The following is an 18,565-nucleotide window of genomic DNA, read 5'->3' as shown; positions in this document are numbered from 1 at the left end:
TTCAGCAAAGTTGCAGGATACAAAATCAATGTACAGAAATCAGTTGCATTCTTATACACTAACAATGAAGCAACAGAAAGACAAATAAAGAAACTGATCCCATTCACAATTGCACCAAGAAGCATAAAATACCTAGGAATAAATCTAACCAAAGATGTAAAGGATCTGTATGCTGAAAACTATAGAAAGCTTATGAAGGTAATTGAAGAAGATTTAAAGAAATGGAAAGACATTCCCTGCTCATGGATTGGAAGAATAAATATTGTCAAAATGTCAATACTACCCAAAGCTATCTACACATTCAATGCAATCCCAATCAAAATTGCACCAGCATTCTTTTCGAAACTAGAACAAGCAATCCTAAAATTCATATGGAACCACAAAAGGCCCCGAATAGCCAAAGGAATTTTGAAGAAGAAGACCAATGCAGGAGGCATCACAATCCCAGACTTTAGCCTCTACTACAAAGCTGTCATCATCAAGACAGCATGGTATTGGCACAAAAACAGACACATAGACCAATGGAATAGAATAGAAACCCCAGAACTAGACCCACAAACGTATGGCCAACTCATCTTTGACAAAGCAGGAAAGAACATCCAATGGAAAAAAGACAGTCTCTTTAACAAATGGTGCTGGGAGAACTGGACAGCAACATGCAGAAGATTGAAACTAGACCACTTTCTCACACCATTCACAAAAATATGTTCAAAATGGATAAAGGACCTGAATGTGAGACAGGAAATCATCAAAACCTTAGAGGAGAAAGCAGGAAAAGACCTCTCTGACCTCAGCCGTAGCAATCTCTTACTCGACACATCCCCAAAGGCAAGGGAATTAAAAGCAAAAGTGAATTACTGGGACCTTATGAAGATAAAAAGCTTCTGCACAGCAAAGGAAACAACCAACAAAACTAAAAGGCAACCAACGGAATGGGAAAAGATATTTGCAAATGACATATCGGACAAAGGGCTAGTATCCAGAATCTATAAAGAACTCACCAAACTCCACACCCGAAAAACAAATAACCCAGTGAAGAAATGGGCAGAAAACATGAATAGACACTTCTCTAAAGAAGACATCCGGATGGCCAACAGGCACATGAAAAGATGTTCAGCGTCGCTCCTTATCAGGGAAATACAAATCAAAACCACCCTCAGGTATCACCTCACGCCAGTCAGAGTGGCCAAAATGAACAAATCAGGAGACTATAGATGCTGGAGAGGATGTGGAGAAACGGGAACCCTCTTGCACTGTTGGTGGGAATGCAAATTGGTGCAGCCACTCTGGAAAGCAGTGTGGAGGTTCCTCAGAAAATTAAAAATAGACCTACCCTATGACCCAGCAATAGCACTGCTAGGAATTTATCCAAGGGCTACAGGAGTACTGATACATAGGGGCACTTGTACCCCAATGTTCATAGCAGCACTCTCAACAATAGCCAAATTATGGAAAGAGCCTAAATGTCCATCAACTGATGAATGGATAAAGAAATTGTGGTTTATATACACAATGGAGTACTATGTGGCAATGAGAAAGAATGAAATATGGCCCTTTGTAGTAAGATGGATGGAACTGGAGAGTGTTATGCTAAGTGAAATAAGCCATACAGAGAAAGACAGATACCATATGGTCTCACTCTTATGTGGATCCTGAGAAACTTAACAGAAACCCATGGGGGAGGGGAAGGAAAAAAAGAAAAAAGAGGTTAGAGTGGAAGAGAGCCAAAGCATAAGAGACTCTTAAAAACTGAGAACAAACTGAGGGTTGATGGGGGGTGGGAGGGAGCAGAGGGTGGGTGATGGGTATTGAGGAGGGCACCTTTTGGGATGAGCACTGGGTGTTGTATGGAAACCAATTTGACAATAAATTTCATATAATAAAAAAAAATAAAAATAAAATAGTCCAACCACTCTGGAAAAAAATAAATAAATAAATAAATAAATAAAAAATAAAAAGATACACAGTGGAAAATCAACCCATCTGCAGATTTTTTTCTTAGCTAGAGGTAGGGAGGTACATTTTCTCTCACAACATGTACCCAGTTGGTTGTATATCCTTTCTTCCTAGGTGGTTCTTCTAAGGAGGTGATCCTTTGGCACCTTTTAACCAGATGGTAGGATTTTTCATTGACTTCTATAGGTTCAGATTATGGTATGTCAGTTATAGTGAATTTATCCTTTTCTCAAAAAAAATAAAAAGTAATTTGGCAAACTGAACACTATGTCAATTATAAAAGGAGCTATTTGTATCTTCTTATATATTGTAACCCTTTTGAGAATGTTGCCATGGCCTAATTAATGTTCAAGTTTTTGTAAAAATGAGCAAACCTTGTAAGTTTCCATGAATATGAAATTCAGCAATAAGTAGCTAATACAATGATTAACAGAATAGATTGAAACACGGAATAATTTTCCCACCAATCTGTAGAGAATATGATCTTGGAAGCTTCTTAATTCTCAAGCAAAATCAGGTCTAAAGTATATGTATAGAGAAACAAGTAAGCTAGATTCAATTCATCAAGTATTTATTCAGTGAGTACTGTGTGTCAGGGACTGTGCCAACTGTTAGGGAACAATGAAGAATGTGACATGTCCTCTGCCCTCCTTGATCTCTTAAGCTGATGAAGAAGAAATACACATATACAAGGAGCTATAATTCTGGAAGATGCAGGTTTTATTGAAATCAAAGTGAAGAGCAATGATAAAACAAGGGAAGGAACTTTCAATTTTAACTGAGCTCAGAGTGGTAGCTTAATAAATGTGTGCACACTGAAGAAACCAGAAGAGAACTTCAACAACCTCTCAGTGTACCTATCTACCTAACTGCACTTATACTGATGTATTCTACCTTTTCTTCAGTAATTATCCATGCTTCTACCCAAGGCCAACCAAATCTCACACCCTCTCATCTACTCAAGGATATTGTTCCAGAAATTCCCGCTCCAATATCTCATCAATTATTTTCTCCTCTCTACTAGATCATTCTTATTGTCTACAAACATGCTCTTATTTTTCCCACCTTAAAATTTAAAATAAAAACACTTTCTCCTCCAGCTACCTCTCCCTCCCATTTCTCATCTTCCTTTTTTAGAAAAATTGGAAGTTACTGTCCTCAATTCCTCTCCTCCCATTCTGTCTTGCACACACTCCAACCAGGTATCCCCCAACCTGTCCAAGAAAATTGCTTTTCTTAAGGTCATCAGCTCATTCCAATGGTCCTCAATCTTTGGTCATCATGTAGCCAGCCTATCAGCAGCACTTAATACGACTGATTACTCTCTCTTCTTTATTTTCTCTCAGGAAACCACACTCATGTGCTCTTCTTCTTAGTGCTCTGACTACTCCCTCTGTTTTGTCCCCTTAGACTGATTCCCTACTTCCTTGACCTATAAGCACTGGGATGCCCAGGACTCAGCCCACAGATCTCTTTTGTTTTCTATTGATACTCTATAGATGACCTTATTCCATCTGTGGGCTTTAGATACAATGCATATGTTGACAGATCCCAATTTTCATATAGAGACTTAATTGACATCTCCTTGGACACATAATCAACATCTCAAACTTAACATACCCAAACTGAGTTTCCCCCAAAAATATTAATTCCTAAGATCTTTCCCATCCCAAGAAATGATAATTTTGTTCCACTGGTTTGCTCAGGCAAAAATCTTGAAGCCATCCTGGATGTTTCATTTCTTCTCCACCCCATATCCAATCCAGGAGCCAGTGTGACTTAGCTTGAATATTTACACTTCCACTTACTTAACTGTGTGACTTTGGCCTAGTTAACATGTCTGGGCTTCAGTTTCTTCATCTGTAACCTAGGAATTATAAAAATAGTTTCTTCTTTGTGGGGTTCTGCTCAGGATTGTCATAAGTGGATTATTATATTTAGATCATGTAGAACAGAACTTAACACATGTAAAAACTCAATATATACCAGCTACTTTTATTACATTAATCCTCACAAACATTTAATAGTCCATTCTGCTAGACTGAGCATTGATGCCATGTATTGCCATTTACATTGATGTCTAAGAGTCCTAGGACTCTGCATAATGTGCAGCCCCAGTGTTCTCCATGAATTTCTGGCATCAGAACATATATAATTTGAATAGCATGGAATGCTATTGCTCATTAGTAATGCTCTAATGTTGACAGAGCATTACTATAGTACTCTTAGTATTTGCTAAAACAGGGATAATATACAACCACACTAATATTTGTATAAAGCAAATTCAGTTCTCTCTCCCCACACTTTCATATCATGATTTCATTATGGTTAAAAAAGTTCAGTGAGACATAGGAAGGCTAATACTTCCATTTGGCACAAATGTAACTCTAGTCCAGAAAGCAGGAGTGGATTGGCCAAGACCACACAGCCAGAAAGGGTAGAGGCAAGGTGGAAACGTTTTCTCCTGACTATCAGGTCTCCTGGTTCCCTCTCATGGGTGTTCCCAGCTTGCCAGGCTATGTTCTGCCTCAGTGATCTTCCTGAGTCACCTTGCCATCTACATTCCATGACTTTGTGGCCCTTGCCCAAGCCACCCTGAACAACCCAAGTAGAGGAAAGTAAGAGAATGGACTCTGGAATGAAAGCAACTGAGTGCTATTTCTCCCATGTGCTAGCCTGTGACTTTGGCCAAGCCACTTGAGCATTCTAAGCCACAATATGCTGGTATTAGTTTGCCAGAGCTGCCATAACAAAGTACCACACACTGAGTGGCTCAAACAACAAAACTTTATTTTTTCACAGTTCTGGAGGCCAGAAGTCCAAGGTCAAGGTGTCGGCAGGATTGGTTTTTCCTAAGGCCTCTCTCCTTGGCCTGCAGATGGCTGTCTCCACATTACCTTCCCTCTGCATATCTCTGTGCCCAAATGTCCTTTTCATATAACACCAGTCATTTGGATTAGGACCCACCCTAAAGACTACATTTTAACTTAATTACCTATTTTGTTTGTTTGTTTGTTTGTTTAATATTTGTATTCTTTTGTTTGTTTTATCTCTGCATTCTTTTATTTATTCTTTTGCTAAGCTTTTCATTTTGACTCCAGTATAGTTAACATACAGTGTCATATTAGTTTCAGGTGTACAATATAGTGATTCAACAATTCTATATATTACTCAGGGCTCATCAAGATAAGTGTATGCTTAATCCCTTTCACCTATTTCAACCATTCCCCCTCCCACTCTCCCCTCTGGTAACCATCAGTTTGTTCTCTATAGTTAAGAGTCTCCCTCTCACTCTCTCTCTTTTTAATTACCTTTTTTTTATTTACTTTTTAATTTACATCCAAGTTAGTTAGCATATAGTGAAATAATGATTTTTTTAATTACCTTTTTAAAGAGCCTATCTCCAAAAACAGTCATATTCTGAGGCACTGGGGGTTAGGACTTCAACATATGAATTTGGGGGGAACACAATTCAGTCCATAACAACACCCATTTCTAAAATGGGCTAATGATCATAGCTATCTCATAGGGTTGTTTTAGTGATTAAATGACACACTATGCACATAAATTATTTAGTGCAGTGCCTGGTACATAAAAGAGCTTTCTGTAAATGGTAAGTACTACTATTACTGCTAGTAATAAAATTGTTACAAGCTATAAGCTTAGCATTTCTCTATAATCAGTCACGTGCTTTGGATGAAGAGTAACACAGACTAACATTTTCAGGCACCGTGGAGTCTTGAGGAGCTTAATTAAAGACAATCTCAGCTGATATGCTCTGAATGCACCAGGATTTTGGCTGGAGTACTACCTTCCCACAGGCTGCTTCCCACCAAACACTGAACACAGCAGGGATAGAAGGCAGGCCCTTTCCTGCAAGAGGTGGGATGCCTCTGATGGGCAACTGGCTCCAGGACTCCCCATTGTTCTTACAAAATCTTCTAGTACTGGGGTGTAGTCTGAGACTCTTTCTACAAAATCTCCCCACTCTTTCCCCTACACAGATAGCATCGCAGTCCAAATGCTCTCCCAGCCCCCCTCAGCTCTTTCCCTATTTTCCCTTAGAGAATCTGTTCCTGTCCTAGCATCTCCTTCTTGGAGGACCTGAACCAACACAAGCACTCTCTGTGTGCATGATGCCATCTTGGGTGTCCTGAGAGTTTCCAGAGAGAGGATACAACAGTATGGGGGACAGAGAGAAAGGAAAGAGGAGTGTGGTAAACAGGAAGATATACCACAAGGAAAGAAGTGTGGGCTCCCCAAGTAGCAGGACCTATAGCTGCCTCACCTCAATTGAACCACCTCTTACAGCACTCCCCTGAGTTGGAGATAGGATACGGGGAGCTGTGGAGAAGAGGCCTGGGCCCTGGGTCCCAGTTTCCCTTGCTTAAAGTACTAGCAGAGTCACCAGACTTCAAGCCACCATGGAACCAGACCCAAACATGGATCACCCCCACTAGAGGGACCTCCTGAGTTGTATGTGGGTCCTTTGCACAATCTGTTTGTGGCAGGAGGGGCCCACCCATATCAACTGAAAGTTCATTTACACCAGGCTAGGGCCTCAGAGTCAGGTTTGAGTTGTTTTAAAAACAGTTAAATAGTGGAACAAAGATCTATTCACCCTTGCCCAGAAACGAGTTTGTTTGTTTTTCTAAAGAGGAGTGGGGTCATAAGAGTAAGAAAAAGGGACTCCTTTCTTCGGAAGTGGAGAGCTTTAATTATCCTAAAGAGCTCTTTATCATATTAGGTTTTTAGGTGTTTGTCTGCGCTTGGTCTATAAGATCAAAGAATCTTCATTCTTGCCAGGGCAACGTCTGTCTTGTCTCTCCAAATACAGAGAGCTGCTATCTGTGGGCTGCTGGCTCCTTACACACTAGAGAAGTACAAGCTCACTGTTCACAAACAGTTGTCCAGTAAACAGCTCAGCCCTAGGAGTCTAACTGCTTACTTACTTAAGAATTCAAATGTATCCAGTAATTATGGAGCAGGTTTGGTTTGATTTGGTCTGGTAGGCAGTAAGGTCAACATTTGGAGCACAAAGCAAACAGACTTACAGATCATTTTATGACTTTTAAAATCCATTCACTTGGGCGCCTGGGTCGCCCAATTGGTTAAGTGTCCGACTTTAGCTCAGTCATGATCTCACAGTTTGTGAGTTTGAGCCCTGCGTTGGGCTCTGTGCTGACAGTTCAGAGCCTGGAGCCTACTTCGGATTCTGTCTGTCTCTCTCTCTCTCTTGCTCTCGCTCTTGCTCTCGCTCTCGCTATCTCTCTCTCTCAGATTCTCTCTCTCTCTCTCTGTTCCTCCCCCACTTGCTCTCTGTCTCTCTCTTTCTCTCTCTCTCTCAAAAATAAACAAACATTAAAATAAAATAAAAATCCATTCACTTGCTCACTTATGGTAAGTGTTTATTTTTTTTAATGTTTATTTTTTGAGAGAGAGAGAGAGACACACACACACACACAGAGCGTAAGCGGGGGGGGGGGGGGGGGGCAGAGAGAGACAGAGACACAGAATCTGAAGCAGGCTCCAGGCTCTGAGTTGTCAGCACAGACCCCAATGTAACTCAAGAACCACGAGATCATGACCTGAGCCAGTCAGACCCTTAACCGAATGAGCCACCCAGGTGCCCCTGGTAAGTATGTATTATGGGCTGAACTGTGTCCCCACGGTTACCACCTTCAATTCTTATGTTGAAGCCTTAACCGTCAGGACCTCAGAATGTATTTGGACAAAGGGCCCTAAAGAGGTAATATGTTGGACTTGGAGCCTCCAAAACTGTGAGAAAATAAATTTCTGCTAAATTAGTTACCCAGTCTCTGGTACTTTGTGACAGCAGCCCAAGCAGACTAAGGTGGTACTCTAATTTACCTTCCAGAAGGGTCACATTTACTTCAGACTGGTTTTTACACAATCATTAAGTTGCTATTCTACTGGAAAAAGCAAGGGAATTGAAAAATATCGACTACATCCTACACTAGTACAGGGTGAGGTATTATATATATGTGTATATATAATATCTCCCTTAATCCTCAGAACAATCTTGAGAAGTAGAATTTATTCCTCTCTTACAGCTTGGGAGACTGAGACTCAGAACATTTCAGAAACTTGCCCAAGGGGTGCCTGGGCAGCTCAGTTGATTGAGCATCTGACTCTTGATATCGGCTTAGGTCGTGATTTTGCAGTCGTAGGATTGAGCCCACCTCAAGCTCCAAGCTGACAGTGTGGAGTCTGCTTGGGATTCTCTCACCCTCACTCTCTCTCTCTGCCCCTCCCCCACTTGAGTTCACTCTCTCTCAAAATAAATAAATATTTAAAAAAACATTTAAAAACATTTAAAACACTTAAAAAGGAAAAGAGACTTGCCCAAGAATCACCCAGCTGCAGTGGGTGAAGTGAAAACACAACCCAGATTTGATATCAGGCCTACTTCTAGAATGCTGCAGGACCTAACCAGAAAGCACCTTACAAATATCAAGTGCTTCACCTAACTAAACATTTTTAAAGGTTCTGAGAAGCAATACTGAAGAGGGATTGAAGGAACATGCTCTAGAGTCAGACAGTCCTGTGTCAAATGCTGAGTTTGGTATTTATTAGCTGTCTGAAATTGAGCAAGTTACTTAGACCTCTCTGAACAGAACTATTGTGAGCACTAAATGAGATAAAACTTATGAAGCACTCAGTATCATTCCTAGCACCTGATAAATAATCATGAAATGATAACTTCTTTTTTAATGCCTTATTTATTTTTGAGAGAGAGTATGAGCAGGGGAGGGGCAGAGAGAGAGGGAGACACAGAATCTGAAGCAGGCTCCAGGCTCTGAGCTGTCAGCACAGAGCCTGATGCAGGGCTCGAACTCATGAACCATGAGATTGTGACCTGAGCCAAAGTCAGATGCTTAACCAACTGAGCCACCCAGGCACCCCATGAAATGATAAGTTTTAAAAAAGGGGGGAGGGATTTAAAATCTGACTCCCAGAGCTAGTTTGGGATTTGAAATAGGATCTCATGAGTGTGGCTCTCAGGACATCAGATTCAAAAAGATCTCAAAATAATGTACCTGGTCAACTCCTACCCAATCAATAATGTCATAGTACCTGTATTTTTGTAATTTTTCAAATTAATATCTCCCTCTTCCAGTAGACTATAAGCTCAAAGTCAGGAGCTAAGTATCCCTAGCACCTAGCACATTTCCACAAATTTTGAAGTGTTAACTTGTTTTTATTTTTCTCCAGATAATTTCAACCTTTCCTGTCCCCTCGTTCAAGGAGAGAGTCAGTTGTTATTACCTAATCAGGACATGATAAGATAGATCATAAGGAAAAAAAAAAAAAAACTTGATCTCTATGGCTTTTTTATTCCAAAAGCCTAAGCTACAGGTGACAAACTGACAGCTCAAAGGCCAGTCTGGCCCACAGACAGGTTTCGGTTTATGGTTTGGTGTGTGTATGGTTTTTTAGAATTTGGATTAATTTCCAGAGTTTAACATTTATTTTTATTTTTGAGACAGAGGGAGACAGAGCATGAACGGGGGAGGGTCAGAGAGAGGGAGACACAGAATCTGAAACAGGCTCCAGGCTCTGAGCTGTCAGCACAGAGCCCAACGCGAGGCTCGAACTCACAGACCACGAGATCATGACCTGAGCCGAAGTCGGCCGTCCAACCGACTGAGCCACCCAGGCTCCCCTAATTTCCAGAGTTTAAAAATCAGGACAGTGCTTCCAAATAAAAACAAAAATATATGTTGAAATCTTAACCTTCCAGTGCCTGTGAATATGACTTTATTTAGAAATAGGGTCTTTGCAGAGGTAGTCAAGTTAAGACGAGGTCATACTGGATCAGAGTGGGCCCTTAGCCAACAACTGGTGTCCCTATAAAAATAGGGGAATTAGCAGATAGACACGGAAACTCTGGGAAGAAAGCCATGTGACAACAGACGCAGAGACTGGAGTGATGTGTGTCTACAAGCCAAGGAATGCCAAGGACTACCAGCAGCCTCCAGAAGCGAGGAGGAGGCAGAGATAAATCCTCCTCCGAGTCTTCAGAGAGAGTGTGGTCCTGCTGACACCTTGCTTTTGGACTTCTGGCCTCCAGAATGGTAAGAGAATAAATAAATGTAAGCCATTCAGTTTGTGGTGCTTTGTTATAGCAGCCTTAGGAAAAATTAATGCAAGGGGTATTCTCCCTTGAGACAGGATTTAACATCCTGGCAAAGGCCAGAAGAAATAGTTCTAATGAGCTACTAGTATGGCTCTCAGAAGTTTAGACAAAGTAGAGGTGCCAAGAAGAGCCTGACAATTTCTCTCTCGTTTAAAAAGAATAATTATGTACTAATTTCTAGTCATTACTGCACTGTGGGCAGAGATTGGCCACTCTCACGTTTAAAAAAAAAAATGACTCAAGAGTTTCTTGTGGGTCAATAATTGAGCAGAGCAGATTGTTGATGTGGATTTGACTATCAGTGACTTCTGACCATGAATGACTTCACCCTTTGAATAAGAACATAAAGATAGGGACCAGGAGAAGTCAGGTCATGGTTTAATAAGCATGTCCAACATCATTCCTCTTGCCATTCAGATTCATTTCAAAGAGAGAATAATCAAGGCCAGAAGAATATTCTTCTTTGGGTTCAGGGGCCTACTTTCTCTCCTTTCCTTCTTTGTCTGATAAACCTAAATTATAGGCCTATTTCATTTTTTAATGCCTATTACAGTGACTACTAAATTTGAGTGGCCCATATAGATGAATTAGTGAGGATTAAATTAGCTAAAATTTTGAGGTCTGTTATTTAGAATAAAAATTCATGACATATTTTCAATGTCAATCAGAATCGTCAATAAATAGGTGTCCCTTTAACCGTTTTTGTTTTTTATTTTTTCAAAAAAATTTTTTGATGTTTATTTATTTTTGACAGAGAGACAGAGCACGAGCAGGGGAGGGACAGAGAAAGAGGCAGACAGAATCCAAAGCAGGCTCCAGGCTCTGAGCTGTCAGCACAAAGCCCAAGGTAGGGCACGAACCCACAAGCTGCGAGACCATGACCTGAGCCAAAGTCGGACACTCAACCGACTGAGCCACCCAGGAACCCCAACTGTTTTTGTTTTTTAGGAGAAATGCCAGAACTATTATGGCAGGTTGTAGAGAAAGGGACTGAAAGTCTCAAAAAAGGAGATATGCTATACGTATTTACTAGATAAGGCAGAAAACCCACAAGCTAACTATATTCCTCAGGAAGCCAGAGGAACCACATTCCATTTACCAAGGCAATAAGGAATGCAGGGTCATGGGGCCATCAGCACCAGTGAGCCTCTCTGCAGTGGCTGTCCTAGGCAGATCCCGTCTGACAGCAGGGGATACTGTTCCAGAACTGGGCTCCCCGGGGCAGTCAGAACACTAGAATCTGGCAGTAGCAGAGGCCAATGGCAGCACTTCAAGATCAGAGAGAAGGATAGCAAGGTCAGAATGGCATTTGAGGGGTCTGACTCACAGCAACTGACAGACAAGAGGATGAACACAGAGTACGGACAGAGTGTGAGATGTTTGGGCTGCTCATGAACACACATCACAGACCTTCCCTTTGGAAAGGGAACTGAACGGTCAATGGACGGCTGGCTTGGCTGGTGGATATTAGCCAGCTTCTGCTCTCAGCCGCCCAGTTCTAGAGCAGTGGCACGTGGAGTGGCCATGATAGCAGAGCTGGAGACTGTGCTTGGGATCCCACTCACCGAGACTGACGTGGCTACCACTGCTGTCAGCACCAAAACCAATGCTGAGTCCCTGCTATGGCACAATCCCTCAGGAAAAACCAGCTTCTTGGTGGCAAACTATTTATATCTGACTCCTTCCATCTTGGAAAGAGTAGCAATTCATCTTGAGTGGGTGGGGCTGACATATATTCCATATATGAGCCTGCAAGTCTTGGCCAGTATCACTATCTGAGGATTCACAGAATCCTGATCAGCCAACATGAAATCCCACATAACATCACCTAAGACCAAGACACCCAATTTATGGCAAAGGAAATATAGCAGGGGGCGCATAACAATGGCATCCACTGGACCTACCACAAGCTTCAGTGTGCAGAAGGGTAGCCTGCCAGAGCTGAGGAAGCCTCTTAAAGATGCCACTGAGGCATCAGTTCAGAGAGGAATGCCTGCTAGGATAGAGCACCATCCTTCAGGATGCAGTATGTTCCATAAACCGATAGTTATTGTAATAGTGCTATGTCCCCAACAGGTGGAATACACTGGTCTGAGAAAGAAGGGATAAAAGTAGAAGTAGTCCATTTATCATCATTCCCAGTAACCCACTTCTGGAATATCTCACCTCTTCAATTTTAGACCCACTGGGTTTAGGAGTTCTGATGCCCCAGGAAGAATTCTTCCACTTGGGAATGCAATGAAAATTCCATTAAATATAGTTATAACTGCTTCCCAGTCATGTTGGTGTCCTCAGGCCAAGACCAAAAAGCAACGCCAAAGGTCACCATAGTGGCATGGCTGACTGGTCCTGAACTGGTCCTAATCCTCAGCAGGGACAGCCCACAGTCAATGACTGACTGATGCAGAGACATAAAAGGCTGGCTCTTTTGCTTAAAGGGACAACTCAGTGATCCTCCTGCTCCGATCCCTGTGCATTACCTAAGATCACATCTTTGCTTGGTGTTCTCCTTTACTATCCTGATTTACTCCCTCCCAACCTCACCCCCAATAAATCATATCCTAGACTCTCCAAATCCCTGTTTCAGGCTCTGCTTTTAGAGGTAGAAATGGAGCAAAATAAAGCAGGGAAGAGAAACAGGGAATGGGGGAGGGGGGCTTTATCTTTAAATAGGATGGTCAGGAAAGTCTTCCCTGGGAAGGTAACCTTTGATGAGAGACGTGAACATGGGAGAACAAACCATCAGCCTATTAGAGAGAAAAGCTTTCAGGGTGAAAAAGATAGTGTGCATCATCTGGCACAAGAGTAGGTCTGGGAAGACAGTGGGTCTGGGGAGTTCCAATAAAAGTGCAGAGTATGGCTGGAGCAGAATGAGGCAGGGAAAGAAGGCCAGAAATGCCAGACTTCTCAAGTTCCCACAGCCCATGTAGGGCCTTGAAGGCCATTGAAAAGATGCTTGCTTTAACTCTGAGAGAGGTGGGGAACCGTGGGGAGGTTTTGAGCAGAGGAGAGATGTGATCTGACTTTGTTTTTCTAGAATTACCCTGGCTGCAAAAGTGGAAGCCAAGCTGCCTGAGGTTGTACAGGCAGAAAGTAAATGATGTCACAGCAATTAGAACTGTGGGCCGGGCCCACCTGACCTCAGAGCCTGCTCTCACTCACTTGTGTTTATCAATGGAGCACACGGGGCATGTCTGGTGCATATGTTGAAATCACAGGCACTGAATGCTGAGGATGGACACAACACCCAGGGATTGGTCCATCTCTTTAAAGGGAAGATAAAAATATTTATAAGGAGAGTAGGCACCCCTTCAGTTTCCCTTGGGGGAAGTCTTCAATACTACATACTACAACTGATTAGGAGAAAAGCCCATACTTGCCATAAGATCCAGAGGTTGCTGGCTACACTGCAGCCCAAGTGACTCCCTAAGCCTACATGAGTCATTAAGTCTCAAGTCAGTAAGTGGGAAGAGCAAAGACACTTAGAGAGGTCACATAGTGTAATGAGTAAGAATAGTGGTCATAGAAGGTCTGGTCGGAAACCCAGCTCTGCCACTTATAGTCTGTGTGACCTTGCACAACTTACTTAACCTCTCTGTGCCTCGGCTTTCTCATCTGTAAAATGGTAACTGTAATAGCCCCCACCCCATAGGGTTTAATACAAGTAAATGAGTTTACAGTGCCTGGAATATATAATGTTTGCCATTATCATTTTATTACACATAGACAATTAGAGGACACTCATAGTGTCATGTAAGTTGAACAAATCTACATGTCAATTTCTAGATGTTAACTTCCAAATTTAATGCCTTCTATGTCATCTGTTCTAATACTGGACTATAAATAAATGTATTCTTTCTTCCTATGCTTCTGAAATATTATTGTACTTTTAGCTGATTAAACTGTCCAGCTCCTTTTTATCAATAACTCTTCCAGGAGTAACAGGAAGGCTAATAATGCCTGACTGTAATCAGCCCCAGGTGCAAACTTCAAATGCTTCCCTATGCATTTGCCACTCCCCTGACTGTGCAGAATGCTCAGTAATTAAAAAGCAGCCCAAGAATTCCATTTAGATGATGATTTCAGTATCAAATGTTACAAGACAGTGAGTTATATGCTGCTTGGTAAGTTAGGAAGTCAGAGTTTCTAACTTCCAAATGTTCTTGTTCCTTACAAAACAGAAAACAGTTTCTTCTGATTTTTTTTTTCCCCATTGGATTCTGCCAACTGGTTTTAGGTGAAAAATTAGCAAGTGGAGGGAATGGTCATTATATACCAGACCCTGGGCAAGGCCCTTTATATATAAATACCTCTAAGACAAGGTCAACATCGAGTGTGTGGCAGAGTTGGTCTCGCTGGAAGAGCCCTAATTCTGGAGCTTTGTTCAACGACTGCTAGAGCTTAGGGTAAACTTGGCTTGCTGGTCAATTAATGCCTGTTTTTTTGTTTTTTTGTTTTTTTGTTTTAACCATCCTCTGTCAATAACTTCTTTCTAGAATCACTGAAAGAAGGGGTTCTAGTTTGGCTCTATTTTTTCTCAAGTCATTCTCCAATTAAGACAACAGTGGTAACATCTGGCATGCATTTTAGTGCATTCTGCATCTCTAGCCCTGTGTTAGCCATTTTTCTATTGTGTCATGATTCAGTTCCAAGGAAACCATTCAGAGTCCTAAACACATAGCTTTGTTTAGGGCTGAGGTCGCACAACTGGGAAATTATGAATTTTGTTCTATTCCTAAGCAAACCAATCTGGCAAACAAAAAGATCTTCAAGAGGATCATCCAATCAAACATAGCAAAACCAGTTCTTACAATAGTCTCTTACCAAAGAAAGTGATTAAATTTCAAAAAAGCAATTCAACTTAACGTTGGAAAGAAAAATTCCTAAGTACTTCTTTGTCAAATATTTTATAAACTAAGGTACAGGGTCTGGTGATTATAATGGTGATTGTAGTCAACTCTGGTTTTTATGCCTGACTTTGTCAGATTCCTTTGTCATTATACTTGAATATGCCAATCAAGACACTGTACCTTCTTTTTCCATTTTTAATCAAATGAACACCACCACAGTAAGATGGACATTACCCGGGGAGTGTGCAACACAAGGATAAAACATTCTTCAAAGAAAAGGTCATTACAATCATTTGCTATGTCTGGTTGGTTTATCCTGCTGTCAGCTAGGTTTTTACCTATACACGATAATTCAGTGTAGGTCTAATCGAAACCTCTTCGCTTTTAACTTTTAAATTAATGAGGGGCTGACCCCAGCTCTCTTACTAGGAAAGCTCATCAAGAGTGATGTAGTGGAAAATTTCACACTGACAGGAGCCCCTGTGTTATAAAATCCAAGGAATGGAATGCATCTCTGTGTGACTAGAAATAGTCCTTTGAATACTAAATTTTTTTTTTCATTGAAGAGATAACATATACAAGTTAAAAGGAGATGCCAGATGGCATTTCACTCATTAGGATTAGAAATAATCATTCAAACATATAAAAATCTTATCAGGAGTATTTTTCACATTTATTTATATCAGAGGGATTAAAGAAGTTGTCTTACCTTGTACATAAGGACTGCTTATTAATTCATCTATAAAACCTAGAAAGGCATTTACTATGTCTATAAAAAAATCACAAATTAAAATGTCACATCAATTCATTCATTTGTGACACACTCTCCTTCTAATAATAATATATTTAACTTTAAAAAAAGATTTATCTTTTTGGTTTGGACAAAAACATTCACTTTAATGATAGTACATAATATTTTCCCATTGTAACCATGTAAGGCTTTTTGTCTTAAATACTAATTTTTAAAGATACTTTCTTTAAACTACTGTGTAACTATTCTTTTCTTTCAAAACCACACAATCAGCAACCCCTCTAGTTTATATAACAATCTAAACACATCCTTAATTTTGATTTATAGTGAAAAATTCCTAAAAATTATTTCAACCAAAAGCATACAATATAAAGTGGTTCCTGATTTTGTCATTATTATTGAGTTAACATGAAATATTATCTCCCTATACCTCTTCCAATTGAATGCCAAACACACAATATGCAATATCACCATCTCTGGTAAGTACCAATACTACCATATAAGCAGAACGCCTATCTCGGTATTTTCTTAATTCAACCCTATACTTTCGATGCATCTTTTTTTTTTTTTTCCCCCTCCAGACGTAGCGTGTTGGAGCTGGAAGGGGATCCAGAAGCCATCTAATCTGACCTACCCACTCCTCTTTAAAAATGTGGCTTTTAAAACATGAAGCAAAGCCTCTCAAGCATTGGCAATGTGAAACTACTCAGAAATAAACCTAAAGTTTGCATTCAAACTTTACCTTTGTAAAATCCCCAACGAATCTCCCACGGCGTTCTTCACTCCTTCCTTTCCAGGTTTCAGAATTTTTTCTTTGAAGGTATCAAATGCTTTAAAAGGCATTTTGAATGGGTATGGGGGACCTCCGAGCACTAAGAGTCAAGTCTCAGAAACTGTCATGCTTTCTCATTTCCAGCATGGGGACCACTCTGCTTCCCTCGATGAACACCCTGAAGTCAGTTCTCATGGAGGTAACTACTTAAAATCAAAAAGGAGATGAAACCCAGCCCAGATCTTTCAAGAGGAGACAAACCGCTCCCCCTCCCCGCAAAAAGAGGCCAAGTAGTGTCTGGCTGGGAATTCAGTCCCTTGAAAGCTACAAGCTCAGCAGCAGCCTGTGGCGCTGTCTCTGGCAGCCACTCTCAGGCTGAGCGCAGCCTCACTCCCTCCCTGGGGCTGCAGCTGGAGAAGCTGAAGTGGGCTCCAGCCCACGAGGTGTCCTGAGACCAGCGACAGCAACTGCAGCCTTTCTCCAGCCCCTCCTGCTGCTTCTGACCACATCCCCCTCCTGCCTCACTCAGCCCATGGCTCTCACGGAGTGATCCTTTCCAAGGTGATGCTATAGTAACCGGCACAATACCTGCCCCTCAGCCGCTGGGGCTTATTAATGGGCTCTCAGCCAGAGCAGACACCCAGGGTGGAGTGTATGAAGCATTTACAAGTCCTCTGCTTCTCTGAGGTCTGGCCTTACAGACAGGCTCTCAGCCACCACATGATGCCTTTTATGCCCCTCGTGGGAAACATTAAACAGTTTTTCTGCCAGACACTAGTAGGGATGTGGTCCTTGGAGGGGCGCTTGCACTCAAGCAGGCTAAAGGCAAACATCTAGGAAGGCATTTATTTTCTCCTGATCAACAGAGCAGGATCCCTCAAGGTGTGGTGTGGGGGTGCCATTGGGACCACCTCACTGAAGGTATCTGAGCTGGTCCTAGTACCTGCTTAGGCTTCTTCACTGATCCTCACTGTCCTCAGGAGAAATCCACATTCTTTATTCTCTATCATGGCTCACAAGGCCCTCCATGGGACCCCAGCCTTATTTCTTATTACTCTGCTCTTCATATCAGCCCTTTACTGAATTCATCAAGCTCCATGTCGCCTCTGAGTTTTGCTCAAGCTATATCCTCTGCCTGGGTAACTCTCCTCACCCTTTATCTGGGAAATGTCAGGGGATTCTTAAGTCTCACTGAGATGTCTCTTCCTCTAGAAACCCTCCTAGGCAAGGCATCCCTCCTCCATGCCTCCAAATCACCTGTCCTCTGCCCCAGGAGGACCTGCTCCATTGTGGGATATAACCTAAAAAGTTGTTGGACTGGGGTTAAAATATCACGTTGCTCCCATGTTTATGGGCAGCAGCTAATGCCTCTATATACGACGCTGTCATGAAGAAGCAGCTTTCGTCTGCAAGGTTCCAGGGCTCCAATCCCCCAGCCTGCATGTGCCTGACAAATCCTGTGTTTTAGCCTTTCAGATACCCCAAAAGTCATGTCCACAGGACTAGTAATTGCCAACCGCAAGCTGCACTCCAATCCTTCTCCAAGGTTTGAATTAAGTTATCTAAATCAGAGCTGGATCCTTGGTAGGTTAACTACTACTATCAATAATAACTATTATTATCATTATTATTATTATTATTATGGCTAATATTTTATTGAGTCCTCTCTATGGTCCAAATTCTGTTTAGTATTCTTCATGTACTATCACAATCTTTCCAACACTGTTTTGTGATTAGTAACTTATTTTTCCCAATTTTACTAACAGGAAGCTGAGGCAAAGAGGTTAGACTTGCCAGGTTTCAGATCCAAACAGCCTGGCTCCAGCCATTCTCATCTGTCTCTCTGTGTGTCTCTCTCTCTTCCTCCATCACACCCTTCACATTGCCTCCTCTGACTTTATGAGGTATGTTTTGTATATCTGATAGTTCATCCATTTCAAGTGGACAATGATGTTTAGCAAATTTACCAAGTTGTGCAACCATCACACTAAAGCACAAAGCAGATAGAACATGTCTATCACCCCAAAAAGATCCTTTATACTCACTGTTAATCCCCATCTTCCACCCCCACCCCC

General features: G+C 41.6%; 1 protein-coding gene across 1 annotated transcript in view; it reads right to left on the bottom strand.

The window, feature by feature from the left end:
• The window catches only part of SLC17A8 (solute carrier family 17 member 8), a 54,868-nt gene extending 37,656 nt beyond the window's left edge, over window positions 1–17,212 (bottom strand). The window contains exon 1 of the mRNA XM_045464191.1: window positions 16,461–17,212. Coding sequence (XP_045320147.1) covers window positions 16,461–16,561 — 101 coding nt within the window. The 5' untranslated portion in view covers window positions 16,562–17,212. The remainder of the gene's footprint in view (window positions 1–16,460) is intronic.
• Window positions 17,213–18,565: the final 1,353 nt, after the last annotated feature.

The sequence above is a fragment of the Leopardus geoffroyi genome, chromosome B4 (genome assembly GCF_018350155.1).
Source record: "Leopardus geoffroyi isolate Oge1 chromosome B4, O.geoffroyi_Oge1_pat1.0, whole genome shotgun sequence".
Taxonomy (NCBI): domain Eukaryota; kingdom Metazoa; phylum Chordata; class Mammalia; order Carnivora; family Felidae; genus Leopardus; species Leopardus geoffroyi.
This window is presented reverse-complemented; position numbering and strand designations above follow the sequence as displayed.